The sequence below is a fragment of the Muscardinus avellanarius genome (assembly GCF_963383645.1).
Source record: "Muscardinus avellanarius genome assembly, chromosome: 16".
NCBI lineage: Eukaryota > Metazoa > Chordata > Mammalia > Rodentia > Gliridae > Muscardinus > Muscardinus avellanarius.
In genome coordinates this window covers 55,083,043-55,098,496 of record NC_137802.1, presented here as the reverse complement: position 1 = coordinate 55,098,496, position 15,454 = coordinate 55,083,043, and the positions used below count along the sequence as shown (strand labels likewise).

Sequence of the window (15,454 nt, the reverse complement as noted above, 5' to 3'; positions counted from 1 at the left end):
AGGCCCAAATCCTCTTTCATATCAGATGGGAGGTTTTATGGGGTGTAGTGGCCCAGGAGCTCCTCAAACAGGCCTTCTCCTCCTCCCAGAGCCTCACAGAACACTGCCATGACAGTCCTCCAGGGGAAGCCAGTCCAGGGCAGCTCAGCCAGCCTGTAAATACCACAAGACAAATGCTTTGTGAAATATACGGCCATGTAACTAGATGGCTTTGCCACCTGTATGGAATTTCCAAATATGAACTGATTATGTTTTGAGTAAGCTGCCCAAAAGAATAGCTGTTCTTTTAGAAGGGGTTTAGGCCTTTCTCTGGGGTGCGGGCAGCAGGGCTCTGTCAGCTGAGGTTAGAGTGAGGCTCTACCTACCACAGATCCTGGGGCAACACTCCGAGGTCCTCACAGTGTTTGGGGGCTTGCTTTCCTTGGGATCAGCAGTAATCTGCTTTTGAGCCCTCTCCCCCTATGGGTCCCCCACAGAAAGTTTGTTTCACTTACTGTTTTGCTGGTTGGTACCCTGCGTGAGGCCTGCCACGCTCTGTGGATCATGGGAGACAGGCTGGGACATGGGCCCTGCAGAGCTGCACTCCCTCACGTCACTAGCTGTGTGCCCGCTGAGGACGATGCTAAACCTCGCTGAGCCTCAGTCTGTTCATCTGCAACGCAGGGATGCCATCACCCATGGCTTTAAATAAGGAGGAAGACTCAGGCCTGAGTGAGGCCTTTGTGTCATCAGGCCCTGAGTCCCTGGGGCAGGGCAGGTTATCTACCTCTGTGCCACCACCCCACCCCCAGAGTAGACCCTGAACCAGAGATGACCAAGTGACTTGTATCCCTCCAGCTGCAAAGCCGTGATGGCTCCGAGTACCTGATCCGGCATGACTCAGAAGCCATCATCAGCACCTGGCACAAGGCCATTGCGCAGGGCATCCAGGAGCTGGTAGGCAGAGCCTGGGCCCTGCAGGGCTGGTGGGCAGGGGTAGTCAGCCACGATGCAGGGCAGCTGTTCCCACTAAGGGCCAAGAGCAAGGATCCCTTGCCTCCTGGCAGTCATGGGGCTTGCTCTACAGGAGCGCATACCCAGAGAGCTTCGTGGCACTGGGGGGTGAGTGCCCCTCCCTGCAAATGCAGCCCCCCTTATGGCTGGGATGGCAGGTGGGCTGCTGGAGAAAGGGCTTTCCCTAGATGTGAACCCAGCCCCTAGGCCTGGCCTTGCAGGAGACTCTAGAGGAGGGGGTGAGACACAGCCTAGAGAAAGTCCCCATTTCAAGGGAGGCAGGAGGAAAAGCAAAGACTCTTAAGAACTAACCTCAGGCCAGAATGACAGACCCAAACTAGAAGATACAACTTAAAAGACTTGATCTAAGAGTCCACCATTTTGTTGGGTTTCAAACTATCAATCACATCAGTAGTGATGGGGCAGAACTCTCTGACACCTAGTCATCTGCCAACAGCCTGGACCTTGACTCCTAATTCTCTACAGACCAACATTTTGTGCACCTTTTGGCTGTATTCATAGAAGCAGGAATAAAGCTGGGTGCGGTGGTGCACACCTGCAATCCCAGCAATTGGGAAGATTGAGGCAGGAAGGTTGAAAGGTTCAGGTCAGCCTGCGCAATTTAGACTCTGTTTCAAAGAAAGAAAGAAAGAAAGAAAGAAAGAAAGAAAGAAAGAAAGAAAGAAAGAAAGAAAGAAAAACAGGCTGGGGTGTAGTTCCGCGGTAGAGTTCCCCTGGTTTCAACCCCCAATAAATCATGAAAAGAAAAGAAAAGGTGATGCTGGCGCAGTTCTTGACAGAGCTCCGGCCTCGACAGCGATTGCAAGCTCATGACTGGGAGCGGACCTAGTGGAGCATATACAGAGGAGCTAAGGAAAATGTGGGAAGAGGCCAGGAGCTGAGAGAGAGATGGGGTGGCCGGACACGAAAGGGTGGGGAGAACAGGATGACTAACACCTTAAGGACATTCTTAGATCCCCTGGAGGAGGGGAGTTAGCCTGGCCAAGGGAAGAGAGAACTCGGGCTCGGGGTCGCCAGGGCAGACCTGCTGGAGAGACCGCGGCGGGCCCGGGCCTGCCTCTCTGAGGCTGTGTAACTCCAGTCTGCAGACCTGCCCCCGGAGGAGGAAAGTGAGACCAGCGCGGACTTCGGGTCCAGCGAGCGCCTGGGAAACTGGCGGGAGAGAGAGGAAGACTCGCGGTCCAGCGCAGGTGTGCGGTGGTTAGGTGGGGAGCATCCTAGGGGCGGGAGGTGTCCCCGCCTGGGCCCCGCTCCGCCAACCCCAGGCCACCCCCTGACGGAGACCCGCGTTCCCCTGAGCAGCCGCGCCCGCCCTGAGCCCCGGGCCCCTGGAGAGCGACCTGAGCAAGGTCCGGCACAAGCTGCGCAAGTTCCTGCAGAGGCGGCCCACGCTGCAGTCGCTGCGGGACAGAGGCTACATCCGAGGTACCGGCACGCGGGGGGCGTGGCCGGCGAGGGGCGTGGCCGTAGGGGGCGTGGCCTGGCGGCGCTGACCAGCCTTTCTCCCAGACCAGGTGTTCGGCTGCGCGCTGGCCGCGCTGTGCGAGCGCGAGAGGAGCCCCGTGCCGCGCTTCGTGCAGCAGTGCGTCCGCACCGTCGAGGCCCGGGGTACGCGCGGCGGGCGGGGCGGGGCCTCCCGGCGGCTGAGAGTCCCTTCCAGGCCCCAAGGATGGACACCCCTGGGGCGGGAGGAAAGAACAAAGGAGGGATGGATGGGGTGGGGGCGCTGAGTAGGAGCTGCGGGTCTCTGGCCCCGCCCGGAGTCCGCGCCTCCTCGCCCTCCCCCAGGGTTGGACATCGACGGGCTGTACCGCATCAGCGGAAACCTGGCCACCATCCAGAAGCTGCGCTACAAGGTGGACCACGGTGAGGCCTGTCCCCGGCCCCCGAGCCAGGGCCTGAAGGCGCGAAGGGGTGCTGACCCCTCCCCGCGTCCTCTCCCTCTCCCCTGCTGCAGATGAGCGTCTGGACCTGGACGACGGACGCTGGGAGGACGTCCACGTGATCACCGGCGCGCTGAAGCTCTTCTTCCGGGAGCTGCCCGAGCCCCTGTTTCCCTTCTCGCACTTCTCCCAGTTCATGGCGGCCATCAGTGAGCACCAGGGAGGGGCGGCGGAGGGCAGGGGGGCGCTGGCCGGCCTCTGCCACCGAGGCCAGCCGGCTGAGCCCCTTCCTCCCTCTCCTCTGCCCAGAGCTGCAGGACCAGGCCCAGCGCAGCCGCTGTGTGCGCGACCTGGTGCGCTCCCTGCCCAGCCCCAACCACGACACGATGCGGCTGCTCTTCCAGCACCTTTGCAGGTGAGCCTGGAGGCCACGCGTCCCGCCGAGGCCCCCACGCCGGCCCGGGCCTGACCCACCTCCTCTGCCCCGCAGGGTGATCCAGCACGGCGAGCAGAACCGCATGTCGGTGCAGAGCGTAGCCATAGTGTTCGGGCCCACGCTGCTGCGGCCTGAGACAGAGGAGGGCAGCATGCCCATGACCATGGTGTTCCAGAACCAGGTGGTGGAGCTCATCCTGCAGCAGTGCTCAGACATCTTCCCGCCGCACTGACCGCGCCTGGCCAGGGACTAGGGCGGCGACTGTGGGCCTGCTGGGAAAGCCGGGCCGGAGACTGCACTCCGCAGGCTCTAGGACTTCTGCGCCCCTGGGTTTTGGGGGTACGGTGACCCCTGGTGGGCAGTTCGTGAAATGTGATTTTTTTTTTTCCTCCCTGGTGCGTCTGTTTCCGGGTTAATTAGGTTCTGTTCTTTATGACAGCAGCAGTCTGACTGTAGGGTGAGAGTTGGTTTTCTGGGACGGTCGCCTGGGAGGAGGAATTTGGTGAGTGAGGCCTTCCTGGCTTCTTTAGGCCTAGGCCTTCACGGAGACCTGGGGGCAGTGGCCCTGTGCAGGCCCTGTGTCATGAAGCAGCTGCTGACAGCTTCCCTGCTGCAGAGCTGGGTTTACCTGCCTCGGGCCTCAGGCCGGCCTGCAGCCCGCCCTCTCCAGGCTGGCTGAGGACGGGCTTCACACGCTTTCCTGTTGGGCCCCGCACCTCTGCCCTCTCTGAGCCAGTTGTGTGACGTGCGAGGGCCCTTCAGACCCAGCCATCTGTCCCCTGCGCCTGCCCTTGGAGTGCACCCCCACACACACCATCCCACGCACAGATGAGGGAACAAAGCACTTGTTCAGGGGCCCTGCTCTGACTCCCCAGCGAAGGCTCCTCCCACGTCAAGGAGAGCCTCCAGAGAGGGGCAGCAGCCCTTCCAGCCACCCCTGCCCCCAGGCTGGCCTAGGGGCAAAGCAGAGGAAGAGCTGGGTGTGTGTTGTCTGGGCCTGGGGAGGTCCCTGAAGACAGGATTGCCCCAGCTCCTCTTCTCTGGAGGAAGGGGATAGCAACACAGGCGCCAGCAGCCCCTCCAGCACCCTGGCGTCCAAGCGTGCCTCCCTGGTGCCCACCTTGCCAGAAGAGCTGAGAGGGTCTTGCAGGGTGGAGGGCAGTGAGCTCAAGCTCAGCAAAGGAGGGGCGAGCCCAGGGATCCACCAGCCCTTCCCCCTGCACACTCCACCTCAGTTCATGTGTCTCGGCCCCACGTGCTCCTTCATTGACTCAGCAAACAATAATAGCTAATATTTATTGGGCATTCGGACCACGCCAAGCATTTTGCTTGGATCATCCCACTTGTTTTTCGCAGTCGCTATTTATTGTGTGTTCCTGTGTGCCCGTGCTCTGGGGCGGGGGCCTGCACATGCCGTGTGCCCTGGTGGGGCTCAGGGTCCAGGGTGAGGCCGACCCAGGCCACTCCTGATGCCAGAGGGGCTGGGCAAGAGCACAAATGGAGGCCTCGTACCCTGTGTCTTAGTATTTAAAAGTTATCAGTCAAGCTAACAACTGTTAAATAAAATATGTTCTATTCTCCTACTTTGGCAAGTGTACTTTGCTCATGGCCTGGATGGCCAGGTTCTAATTTTAACTCATTCTGACTTTGGTTGTCCCCTTCTCTCCCCACCCTGAGTGCCACCCGTGATGGCTAAGGAGAGGCTCACATGCAGACTGCTCACTGCAGTTCCTGGTACAGCCTGCTAGCACCCCCTGCAGCCAGCTGCCACCTCGCCACCCCATGGTGATACAGGAGGATGTGGGCCAGGGCCTTCTGGGGACCCACAATATTGGACCTGTTCTAAAGGAAACGGTCCAGCCTCAAGAGGACCTGCCAGACTCCTCACCCTGTGGGAGAGCTGCAGACAGACAGGGTCCAGACTGGTGCCTTCTAAAAGCAGAAGACTCGCGGCAGGGACCCATCCCCTGGGTCTGGAGGCCGAGGTGGGCAGACGTACAGCCACTGGTAACTTGGTTAAATGCTCTGTGCAGCCGGGCGTGGTGGCGCACGTTTGTAATCCCCGTGCTTGGGAGGCGGAGACAGGAGGATCGCACAGGTTCATAGGTTCAAAGCCAGCCGCTCTGGCTTAAGAGACCCTGTTTCCAAATAAAAAGTATAAAATAGGTCTGGGAGTATAGCCCAGAGGTAGAAGGTTTTCCAGAAACCCCAGTACCACCATAAATAAATAAATAAATAAATAAATAAATAAAATTTTAAAAATAAAATAGGGCTGGGTGTATAGCTCAGAGGTAGAATGCCCCCAAGTCCAATCCCTAATATCACGCGCGCGCACACACACACACACACACACACACACACAATCTTCCCACTCGATGGGACATGACCACAAGCGTTAGCCTGGCCAGCGCGGGGCGCCCTGCCCAGCCCTCAGCCTCTGCCTCCTTCCTCAGTGGCCTCGTGGCAGAGCCGGGGCTCTGGAGCCAGACTGCCTGCATCCAAATCCCTGGCTCTACGATGTCCCACTTTCTGACTCTGAGCAACTGACTCAGTCCTCTGCATCCCAGCCTCTCCCTCAGGATAATGAGACTGCACCAACCGCGCGGGCAGGGGTGAAGATAACAGCAGCTGATGCTTGCTCGCTGCTGAGAAGAGTCTGGCTGGAGCACACACCCCAGGACACGCTGGCAGGCCGTGTGCCCTCACTCACTCGGTCTACGTGCTGCAGCTCCGCTGGCCTCCAGCGGTGTCCTGCTCGCCCCAGGACTCTTGCACATGTTCATTACACTTCATCTTCTCCTTTGCTTAGTCAATATTAGATACTGCGTTCAGGCAGCCCTTCCTCAGGCAGCTCCTCCGAATGCCCAGACAGGTGAGCGTCCTTAGTTAAACACTGACAGTTTGTCATTCTACATTATAGCATAACCGTTTACTGCTGTCTCCCCAAGACCCCTGTGACATGGCCCCAGGAAGGTGGGGACTCTGCCATTGCTCACCTTTGTAGCCCACTGCCTGGCACGTGACAGCTGTTCAATAAACACTTGTCGATAGCCAGGCGTGGTGGTGCACATGTGTAATCCCAGCATTCGGGAGGCTGAGACAGGAGGATCACGGTTCACGGACAGCCTCAGCTACTTAGTGAGGCCCTCCACAACTCAGTGAGACCCTGTTTCAAAATAAAGAATAAAAAATAGGACAGAGGGTGTAGCTCAGAAGTAGAATATCTGTGGATTCCATCAGCAGTACCACAAAAAACCTCAATAAATAAATAAATACTTGTTGATGAGCCAACACATGAAAGGCACATGGCAGGATTCACAGCTCCACCCCGCCATTTCCTGCTGAGTGACCTTGGGCAAACAGTTCACCTCTGTGTAAAACCAGGACATTCACACCTCCCCTGGAACCTCGGGGTCATGAGACCTGCGTAACTTGCATAGCTCAGAACAGTGCAGGCACATTTGTGAAATTGCACTAGTGTCCACGGCTCAGGTCCTAGGACAACCCCAGGGCCACCAGGAGGCAGACAGAATTGTCATGGCAGAGCCCTTGGGGCGCAGCCAGATCACGTTAGGCCAGGCCGTCGACCCCTTTTGTTTTGGGAGCACTGGAAGAAAGCATTGGGTTGATCCAGGGCCCTGCTGGGTAGAAGTGGGCTGAGCCCTCTGAGACCAGATATTCTTCTTTTGCTGCCAGTCCCAGAGGAAGACTTGGTGTGCTAAGAGATGGCAGATTTCCTTCCAGGAAAAGGCCAGGCCCTGCCAGGCTGGGTGCTTTCTCTGCTGGGAGAATGGACTTCATCCTGCACCACGATGCCATTGGGGACCACTGGGGAGTGATGACCAGGCGGACAGTGTGGTGGGTAGGTCTGCTTTTCTTCATTGTATAACTTTTTTTTTTGTAGTACTGGGGATGGAACCCAGGGGCATTCTACCTCCAAGCCACACCCCAGCCCTATTTTTTCACTCTTTATTTTGAAACAGGGTCTCACTGGGTTGCAAAAATGGCCTCACTAAGTAGCTGAGGCTGTCTTCGAACCCCAGTCCTCCTGTCTCAGCCTTCCAAATGCTGCGATTACAAGTGTGCGCCACCACGTCCAGCTATAAAGTTTTTATTTTGAAAGAATTATTGACTCACAAGAAGATGGATAAATAAAAGGAAGGTTCTGCCTACACATCACCCAGCTCCCCCCTCCCTGAGGTGACACCTTACAGAATTGTAGTGCACTATTAAAACCCGGGATATATGGACACTCTGCGGCCCCTAGACCCCAGCTTACCTCAGTTCACTGGTCTCTGTATGCACTCGTTTGTTTTTGTGTACAATTCCATGACATTTTATCACAGGTATAGAGTTGCATAACCACCACCATGATCAAAATACAGAATACTTCAATCACCTAAAAAATTTCCTGGGGCTGGGGTGTGCCTGGCATGTGTGAGACCCTGGATTTCATCCCCAGCACTGAGGAGGAGGAGGAGGAGGAGGAGGAGGAGGAGGAGGAGGAGGAGGAGAAAGAGGAGGAGGAGGAAGAGGAGGAAGAAGAGGAGGGGGAGGAGGAAGAAGAGGAGGGGGAGGAGGAGGAAGAAGAGGGGGAAGAGGAGAATGAGGAGGAGGAGGGGGGGGAGGAAGAGGAGAATGAGGAAGAGGAGGTTCCTTCTGCCTCCCATTTATCCTCACATCCTCTCCCCTTCCCAAATTCTGGCAACCTGGTCTTTCTCCATCTCTACACTTTTCCATTTTGAAAACATTACGTAGATGGACTCTTACAGCCTGCAGCCTTTCAAGATTGGCTTTTTGCACTCAACATTATCCCTTTAAGCTCCACTCAAGCCCGTGTGGGTATCAATAGTTGATACTTGTGATGCCCAGGAGTATTCCACGGGTAGGCTTTTAAAGAGTCGCTCCCAGCTGTGAGTGAAGGATCGAGGGAAGCGGGTCAATTAGGAAGCCTCTGGTGTCCAGGTAAATATCACAAGCCAGACCTCCGCCCTGGCAGGGCTCCACAGCACCTCTCTGCAGCCTGGACCTGGTCATAGAGGTTTTCAGAACCCGGAGTCTGCAGCAGACGGACTGGGATGCTTGGAGCCATGATGCCGGCAGGGGGCGCCAGAGGGCTTTTGCCCAGCGGGGATTCCGAGAGGCCTCGGCCCCTGCTGACTGCTCTCAATTCTCCACCCGCTTCTCCCAAAACCCTGGAGCACGTGCTCCGCCCGCTTTGCCAACTCACACCTACCTGCAAGACACCTTCTCCTGATAAGCCCCCTCCCTCGGCCCAGGTACTAATTCAGCATGCTCTTGGCAGAGGGGACCTGGCATTTGTGAAGGGCACTGGGAACCAGAGTCCTGCCCGCAGCATCCCGGAGCCCTGGAATTCAAAACCTGCCCCCGCCATTGCCTGCAGAAGCTACCCACCCTCTGCAGAACCTTCACCCCTCCCCAGCTCCTCGTCCTCCGGCTCGCATGATGGAGCCTAGCCTCCCTGATTCCACGTCCAACACCCCACGCAGGCTCCCACCTCCACGCCCTGCCCAGCGGCTCCCTGTGTCCGCGGCCTTCCTCCCATCCTCCACCGCCATGCAGCCGCGCAAGTGCCAAGCACAGAGCAGGTTCAGAAAATGCAAGTCCCCATCCTCTGCGCCCACACCGAAGGTCAGGTGCACCTGGCAATACAATCTCTTGTGCAGCTTTGCTTCATAATTAGTAATCCACACACCTGTCTCCCCCAGAGAGTGCTCATCCATCTCTGATTGCTCAGAGCCTTGCACCAGAAAGGGGCTGTTGGAGTAAATGAGTGAATGCGGCTGTTACCAGAATGCGCGCGCGTGTGTGTGTGTGTGTGTGTGTGTACACGCGCGCGAGCGCATAGTGCTCGGGATTAAACCAGGGGTATTCATTCTCTCTCCAAGCTACATTCCCAGGCCTTTTTCTCTTTCTTTTATTTTTTTATTTTTATTTGTTTATTTATTTATTTTTTTTTGGTGGTACTGGGGTTCCTGGAAGCCCTTCTACCTCCGGGCTACACTCCCAGACCTATTTTTACATTTTTATTTGGAAACAGGGTCTCCTAAGCCAGCGCGCGCGGCTGGCTTCGAACCTGCGCGATCCTCCTGTCTCTGCCTCCCAAGGGCGGGGATTACAAGCGTGCACCACCACGCCCGGCCCTTTTCTCTTTCTTTCTTCCTTCCTTCCTTCCTTTCTTTTTTTGTGGCACTGAGGATGGAACCCAGGGGCATTCTACCTCCGAGCTACACCCCCCTGCCCTATTTTTTATTCTTTATTTTGAAACAGGGTCTCCCTGAGTTGCAGAGGGCCTCACTAAGTGGCTGAGCCTGCCCACGAACCGCGATCCTCGTGTCTCAGCCTCCCGAATGCTGGGATTACAAGTGTGAGCCACCACGCCCAGCTTCCCAGCCCTATTTTTATGTTTTATTTTGAACCAGGGTCTCACTAAGTTGCAGAGGGCCTTACGAGGTTGCTGAGGCTGGCCAGACACCTGCGATCCTCCTGTCTCAGCCTCCCAAGTGCTGGGATTACAAGTGTGCATCACACCTGGCTCCAGAGGGCTTTAAGTGCTGCCCAAAGCCGGCCCTGCAGCCCTTGAATAACTCCCACCGCATAGCTTGGCTCTTCCCTGTCTGCCTTGCCCACAGACAGTAAGCTCCATGGGAACCAGAGTCTTATCTCCTCTGCTGCACGTCGGCATTCACTACCTGGTCCACGCTTGTGGAATGAATGAATGAATGAATGAATGAATGAATGAATGAATGACTCTCCCTCTGAGGTCCCGTGAGCACTTCAAATTCAACGTATCTCAGGTTGATTTTATCTTCTCCTCCCTCTCCCTGCTACTCTTCCCTCCCTGTCTCTGACTTAGAACCCCTGAGTCCTCCAGATGGTTCCTTTCCTCTGTGAACGAATCAACCAACCACCACGACACCCAGATTGTCCCTCTTAGCTTTTCGGCCCCCACCCCACCCCAGCCCTCAGCTCCCTCCTAGTGCAGACCTCCACCTTCACCCCGGAGCTGCTCCTAAGGCTCCCGGCTGCGGCTGTCCACACTGCCGCCAGCACACTTCCTAGCTATCAGCCTCACTATGTCAACTGCTCCTTAAAACCCTCTTGCATCCATCCACATCCCACCAGCTGTGTTTCCCAAAGCGTGAGGCTCACAGTGGGTGGCACACGGCATTCCAGGACTTCCTACGCAGTGCACCCAGGGTACACGGGGTGCACACGGAGCGGGAAGGGAAAGAAGCTGTCCCTTAGCCAGGCACAGTGGGACACACCTGTAATCCCAGCAGTGGTAGGTTAAAACAGGAGGATTGCAGGTTCAAAGGCAAACTTCAGCAAGTAGTGAGACTCTCAATAACCTAGAGAGACCCTGTTTCAAAATAAAAAACCCGGGACAGGGGCGTACACTTGTAATCCCAGCATTCAGGAGGCTGAGACAAGAGGATCTCGGTTCACGGACAGCCTCAGCTACTTAGCGAAGCCCTCCGCAACTTAGTGAGACCTGTTTCAAAATAAAGAATAAAAAAACAAGGCTGAGGGTGTAGCTTGGAGATAGAATGCCCCTGGGTTTTATTCCCAGTATCACACAATAAAATATATAAATAAGTAAAAGAATAAAATAGGGTTGAAGGTATAGCTCAGAAGTAGTATGCCCCTGGGTTCAATTCCCAGTACCAAAAAATAAAAAAAGTTGTTTCTTAGCCAGGCACAGTGGCACATGCCTACAATCCCAGTAATTGAGAAGATGAGACAGGAGGATTACAGGTTTGAGGCCAGCCCCTGTAGGGGACCCTCAGGGGCTCATCAAGTTAGCAAGACCCTGTATCAAAATTAAAAATAAAATAGGTCGGGGGATGCATCTCAGAGGTAGAACCCTCTACCCAAAGTTTAATTGTGTGTGTGGGGGGGTACTAGGGATGGAACCCAGGGGCATTCTCCCTCTGAGCTACACCCCCAGCCCTATTTTTTATTCTTTTTTTTTTTTTTTTTGAAACAGGGTCTCACTGAGTTGCAAAGGGCCTAAGTAGCTGAGGCTGTCCAAGAACCTCGATCCTCCATCCTCCCTCTGAATGCTGGGATTACAAACCTGCGCCACCAGGCCGGCCCCTAAACCAGCCTTCTGATTACACCCAAGAGAGCATTTCCCGGTGGTCCTATGGCCTCTTCACTCGTTAGTGGCTCCTTTAGCATAGATCGGGGCCCTCGTCAGAGCTGTTGGCTGGCAGCTGACATGATCTCATTTTTATTCTATTGCTATTGGGTTTCTAGTTACAGCAAAAACGTCCCATAAAGTAGAATTTATTTGAGAGAACATATTGCAAACCATATAACCATCAAAAGACCAACCTAATATCCAGACTTTAAAAGGAACGCTTACTAAAAAGTTAATTGAAATTTAAAGATCAGATAGAAAAAATGGGCAAGAGAGTCAATATTTCACAAAAGAGGATATACAAGAAGCCAATAAACATAAGTGCTCGATTTCATTAGTCATCGGAGAGATGCAAGTTAAAACCACAATATGATATCGCTGCACACCCACCGGGGCTAAAATGAAAAGACTTGGAGTGTCAAGTGCTGGCAGGATGCGGGGCAGTTGGAACGCCCATCCGTCGGTCGTGAGGACATCCACTGCAGCTGTTTTGGGAAATGCGCCCTGTTTACTGAAGCCAAGCACACGTATGACCCAGGAGCCCAGTTCCTAGGAATAATTCCAACAGAATGAACTCACTAGAAGTCATGCACAAGGATGTTCAGGCTTGCCTTGTTCAGAATAGCTGCACACCGAAGACAGTCTCTAAGTCTATTGGCAGTAGAGTGGGTAAACACACGGGGGCATAGTCACGTGATAAAATACGGTACAAAAGTGAGGATGAATGAATTAAAGTAGACACGTGTTGAACAAAGGCCAGCCGGGGCAACCTAGTGAGACCCCATCTCAAAATAAAAAAAGATAAAAGGGATAGAGGAGCAGCCCCGTGGAATCGCACCCTTAGGTTCAAGCCCCAGTATTGAAGAAAAAAAAAAAGAAAAGAAAAAAGAAAGTCCTTACGTTTTGTTTTTGTGGTACTAGGAATTAAACCCAGAGGCTTTCTAGCTCTGCTACATGCCCAACCCTATATTGAGTTTGTTTGTTTGGGGCTTTGTTTTGTTTGGGTACAAAAAAAATTAACCCAGGGGCATTCTATCTCCGAGCTACACCCGTATTTTGAAACAGGGTCTCACTAGACTGATGAGAGTCTATTTGCTAAGGCTGTCCTCGAACCCTGCAGTCCTCCTGTCTCAGCCTCCCGGGTACTGTGGTTACAGGTGCGTACCCAGGTTTACGGTTCCATTTATATAATGTTCAAAAGCAGGCAAAACTAATCTATACTGTTTAAACTCAGAACGAGTTTACTTTTTAGCCTGGCTTTGACCTGGGTAAAAAATTAGTTTTTAAAAATTAAATTATTGCCGGGCGTGGTGGCACATACTTGTAATACCAGTACTTGGGAGGCTGAGACAGGAGAATAGCAGGTTCACAGACAGCCTCAGCTACTTAGTGAGGCCCTCCGCAACTCAGTGAGACCATGTTTCAAAATAAAAAATTTAAAAAATGAGGCTGGGGATGTAGCTTGGTGGTAGAATGCCCCTGGGTTCAATCCCCAGTACTGCAAAAAAAATTAAATTATTAATGCATATTAGTTATATAAATTAATGGGTTTTACTGTGACATTTCTATAAATATAACTGGGGTGTACAGCAATACAAAGTAATTGAGCTGCGTGTAGTGGCACATGCCTGTAATCCCAGTACTTGGGAGGCTGAGACAGGAGGATCACAGGTTCAAGACCAGCCTCAGCAACTTAGCAAGGCCATCAGCAATTTAGTGAGATCCTTTTCCAAAATAAAGATAAAATAGGGCTGATGGTGTAGCTTAGAGGTAGAATGCCCCTGGGTTCACTCCTCAGTGAAAAAAGAAAGAAAGAGAGAAGGAAGGAAGGAAGGAAGGAAGGAAGGAAGGAAGGAAGGAAGGAAGGAAAAAGATCTGTGGACTTCTTTATGAGTATATCGTCCTGCCTCTGCCTCCCGAGCACTGGAGATTTCAGTAGCTCAGTGCTAGAGAAAGTGCTTAATTAGCATCCTTGAGGCCCTGGACACACACAAACACACACACAAAAACTTAATTTGTGTGTGTGTTATTTTTTATTTAATTTATTTATTTATTTATTTATTTGCAGTACTGAGGATTGAACCCAGGAGCATTCTACCTCTGAGCTACCCCCCAGCCCTATTTTATTGTCTTTATTTTGAAACAGGGTCTCACTAAGTTGTGGAGGGCCTCACTGAGTAGCTGAGGCTGGCTGCGAACCTGCGATCCTCCTGTTCCAGCCTCCCAAGTACTAGGATTACGAGGTGTGCCACCACTCCTGGCTTCCGATTTTATTTTTATTTCAAAACAAGATCTCACTAGGTTGAGAAAAGTCCCACTACTTGCTGATGCTGTCCTCAATCCGTGACCTTCCCATCTCAGCCTCCCAGGTCCTGGGATTACAGGTCCTGGGATTACAGACATGTGTCACCACATCTATCTTAAATTGAGTTTTTTAAAAAGAAGACATTTAGCCAGGCGTGGTGGTGCCCGCTTGTAATCTCAGCATTTGGGGGGCTGAGATAGGAGGATCGTGGTTCATGGCCAGCCTCAGCTACTTAGTGAGGTCTTTTGTAACTCAGTGAGACCCTGTTTCAAAACAAAGAATAAAAAAATATGGCTGGGGGTGTAGCTTGCAGGTAGAACTCCCTGGGTTTCATTCTCACTACCGCAAAAAACAAACAAACAAACAAAAAACCACATTTAAAGATCAACATTAGGCAGATGGAAGTTGGAGGCTCTGACAAGTGTCTTGAAGCACAGAGCACACAGCAGGCTCCCCTGGTCCCCCCCAGAATTCGGTCCAGACCCCTGCGCTGTGATCCCCAGAGGCCCGTCAGGCTCTGCCTTGCATCTCGGAGGCCGGGCAGCTTGGCAGTCAGGAGCGCAGGCTTGGGATGCTGGTGAACTTGAGATTGAATGTAAGCTTTAGGCAAGTCACCTGCCCCTCCGAGGACCAGCCTCCTCACCTCCAGATCCCCCCAGAGGCCAATGGGCTGGACGGGGGGTGGAGTGGCTGGCCCTGGGCACTCTGGGTAGGTCTGACAAATGAAGTTGCACCCACCTGCCTGCCGCCCCCTGGGCCAGCCCTCTGCTTCACACCTGCTTCCCCCTTCCCTTTTGAGACAGGGCCTCTCTAAGTCGCCTAGACTGGCCTCAAACTTGGGATCGTCCTGCCTCTGTCTCCCGAGTACTGGAGATTTCAGGCGAGCGCCTCTGTACCTGGCTCACTCACCTTTTGGTACCTCAGGTGTCTGTACACGCTGTTCTCTGAAATGCCCTTCTGCCTGGCGCTCACACTGCCCACCCTCAATGCCCAGCGCAGGCAGCTCTTCCTGGTGCTGCCACACCCCCCGGGAGGCCAGCCTCGCCCTCTGCACCACCCCAACCATGAACACACACGTCCAGCGCTAATTGTCTCCCACTGGGGTGTTTACACAGGTCTTCCTCTGGTGATTGGCACTGTTCTCCCAGAAAACAGGATCTCGATACCTGCCTCCTTGCCAAATGAAAGCAAAATCAGCTCTTCAAGTGATCCTAATCTCTGCAGTTTCCTGGGAAGGCTGGTTACGTCGTGTGCCCGTGAGAACCCCAGGCGTGCGGCCCTGCGTTAGGACTCTCATCCATCGCGACGGAGAACTGGCACCACAAGATGCCGTGTGGGCGAGCGGTTATCACCGTGACGTCAGCCTCAAAGGTTAGGGATGTCCCCAGGCATCCCAGTTCCCTTTCCCACTCTGTAAGTATAGGTCACCCAGAAGAGCGCCCCAACTTCTACTTAACCCCTCGGTAGTACAACGGGTTCCTTAAGCAAGAGGCACTGGGTTTTAAGCTTCCATGGGTCATCAGCAGGGCAGGGGAGGGGGCAATTTGTTTTGATGTGACTTCACGTGCAAATGAGCCCTTTGTGGCTTGATGAATCAAGTCAGCCGGGCATGCTGGCACACACCCATAACCCTAGTACTTGGGAGGCTG

General features: G+C 53.9%; 1 protein-coding gene across 1 annotated transcript in view; it reads left to right on the top strand.

The window, feature by feature from the left end:
- ARHGAP27 (Rho GTPase activating protein 27) overlaps positions 1–3,565 on the top strand; it is a gene marked incomplete at its 3' end in the record, with an annotated part of 16,973 nt that extends 13,408 nt beyond the window's left edge. The window contains exons 6-14 of the mRNA XM_080714093.1: positions 477–504; positions 838–936; positions 2,096–2,204; positions 2,317–2,439; positions 2,524–2,622; positions 2,803–2,880; positions 2,972–3,106; positions 3,207–3,312; positions 3,388–3,565. Coding sequence (XP_080570219.1) covers positions 477–504; positions 838–936; positions 2,096–2,204; positions 2,317–2,439; positions 2,524–2,622; positions 2,803–2,880; positions 2,972–3,106; positions 3,207–3,312; positions 3,388–3,565 — 955 coding nt within the window. The remainder of the gene's footprint in view (positions 1–476; positions 505–837; positions 937–2,095; positions 2,205–2,316; positions 2,440–2,523; positions 2,623–2,802; positions 2,881–2,971; positions 3,107–3,206; positions 3,313–3,387) is intronic.
- Positions 3,566–15,454: the final 11,889 nt, after the last annotated feature.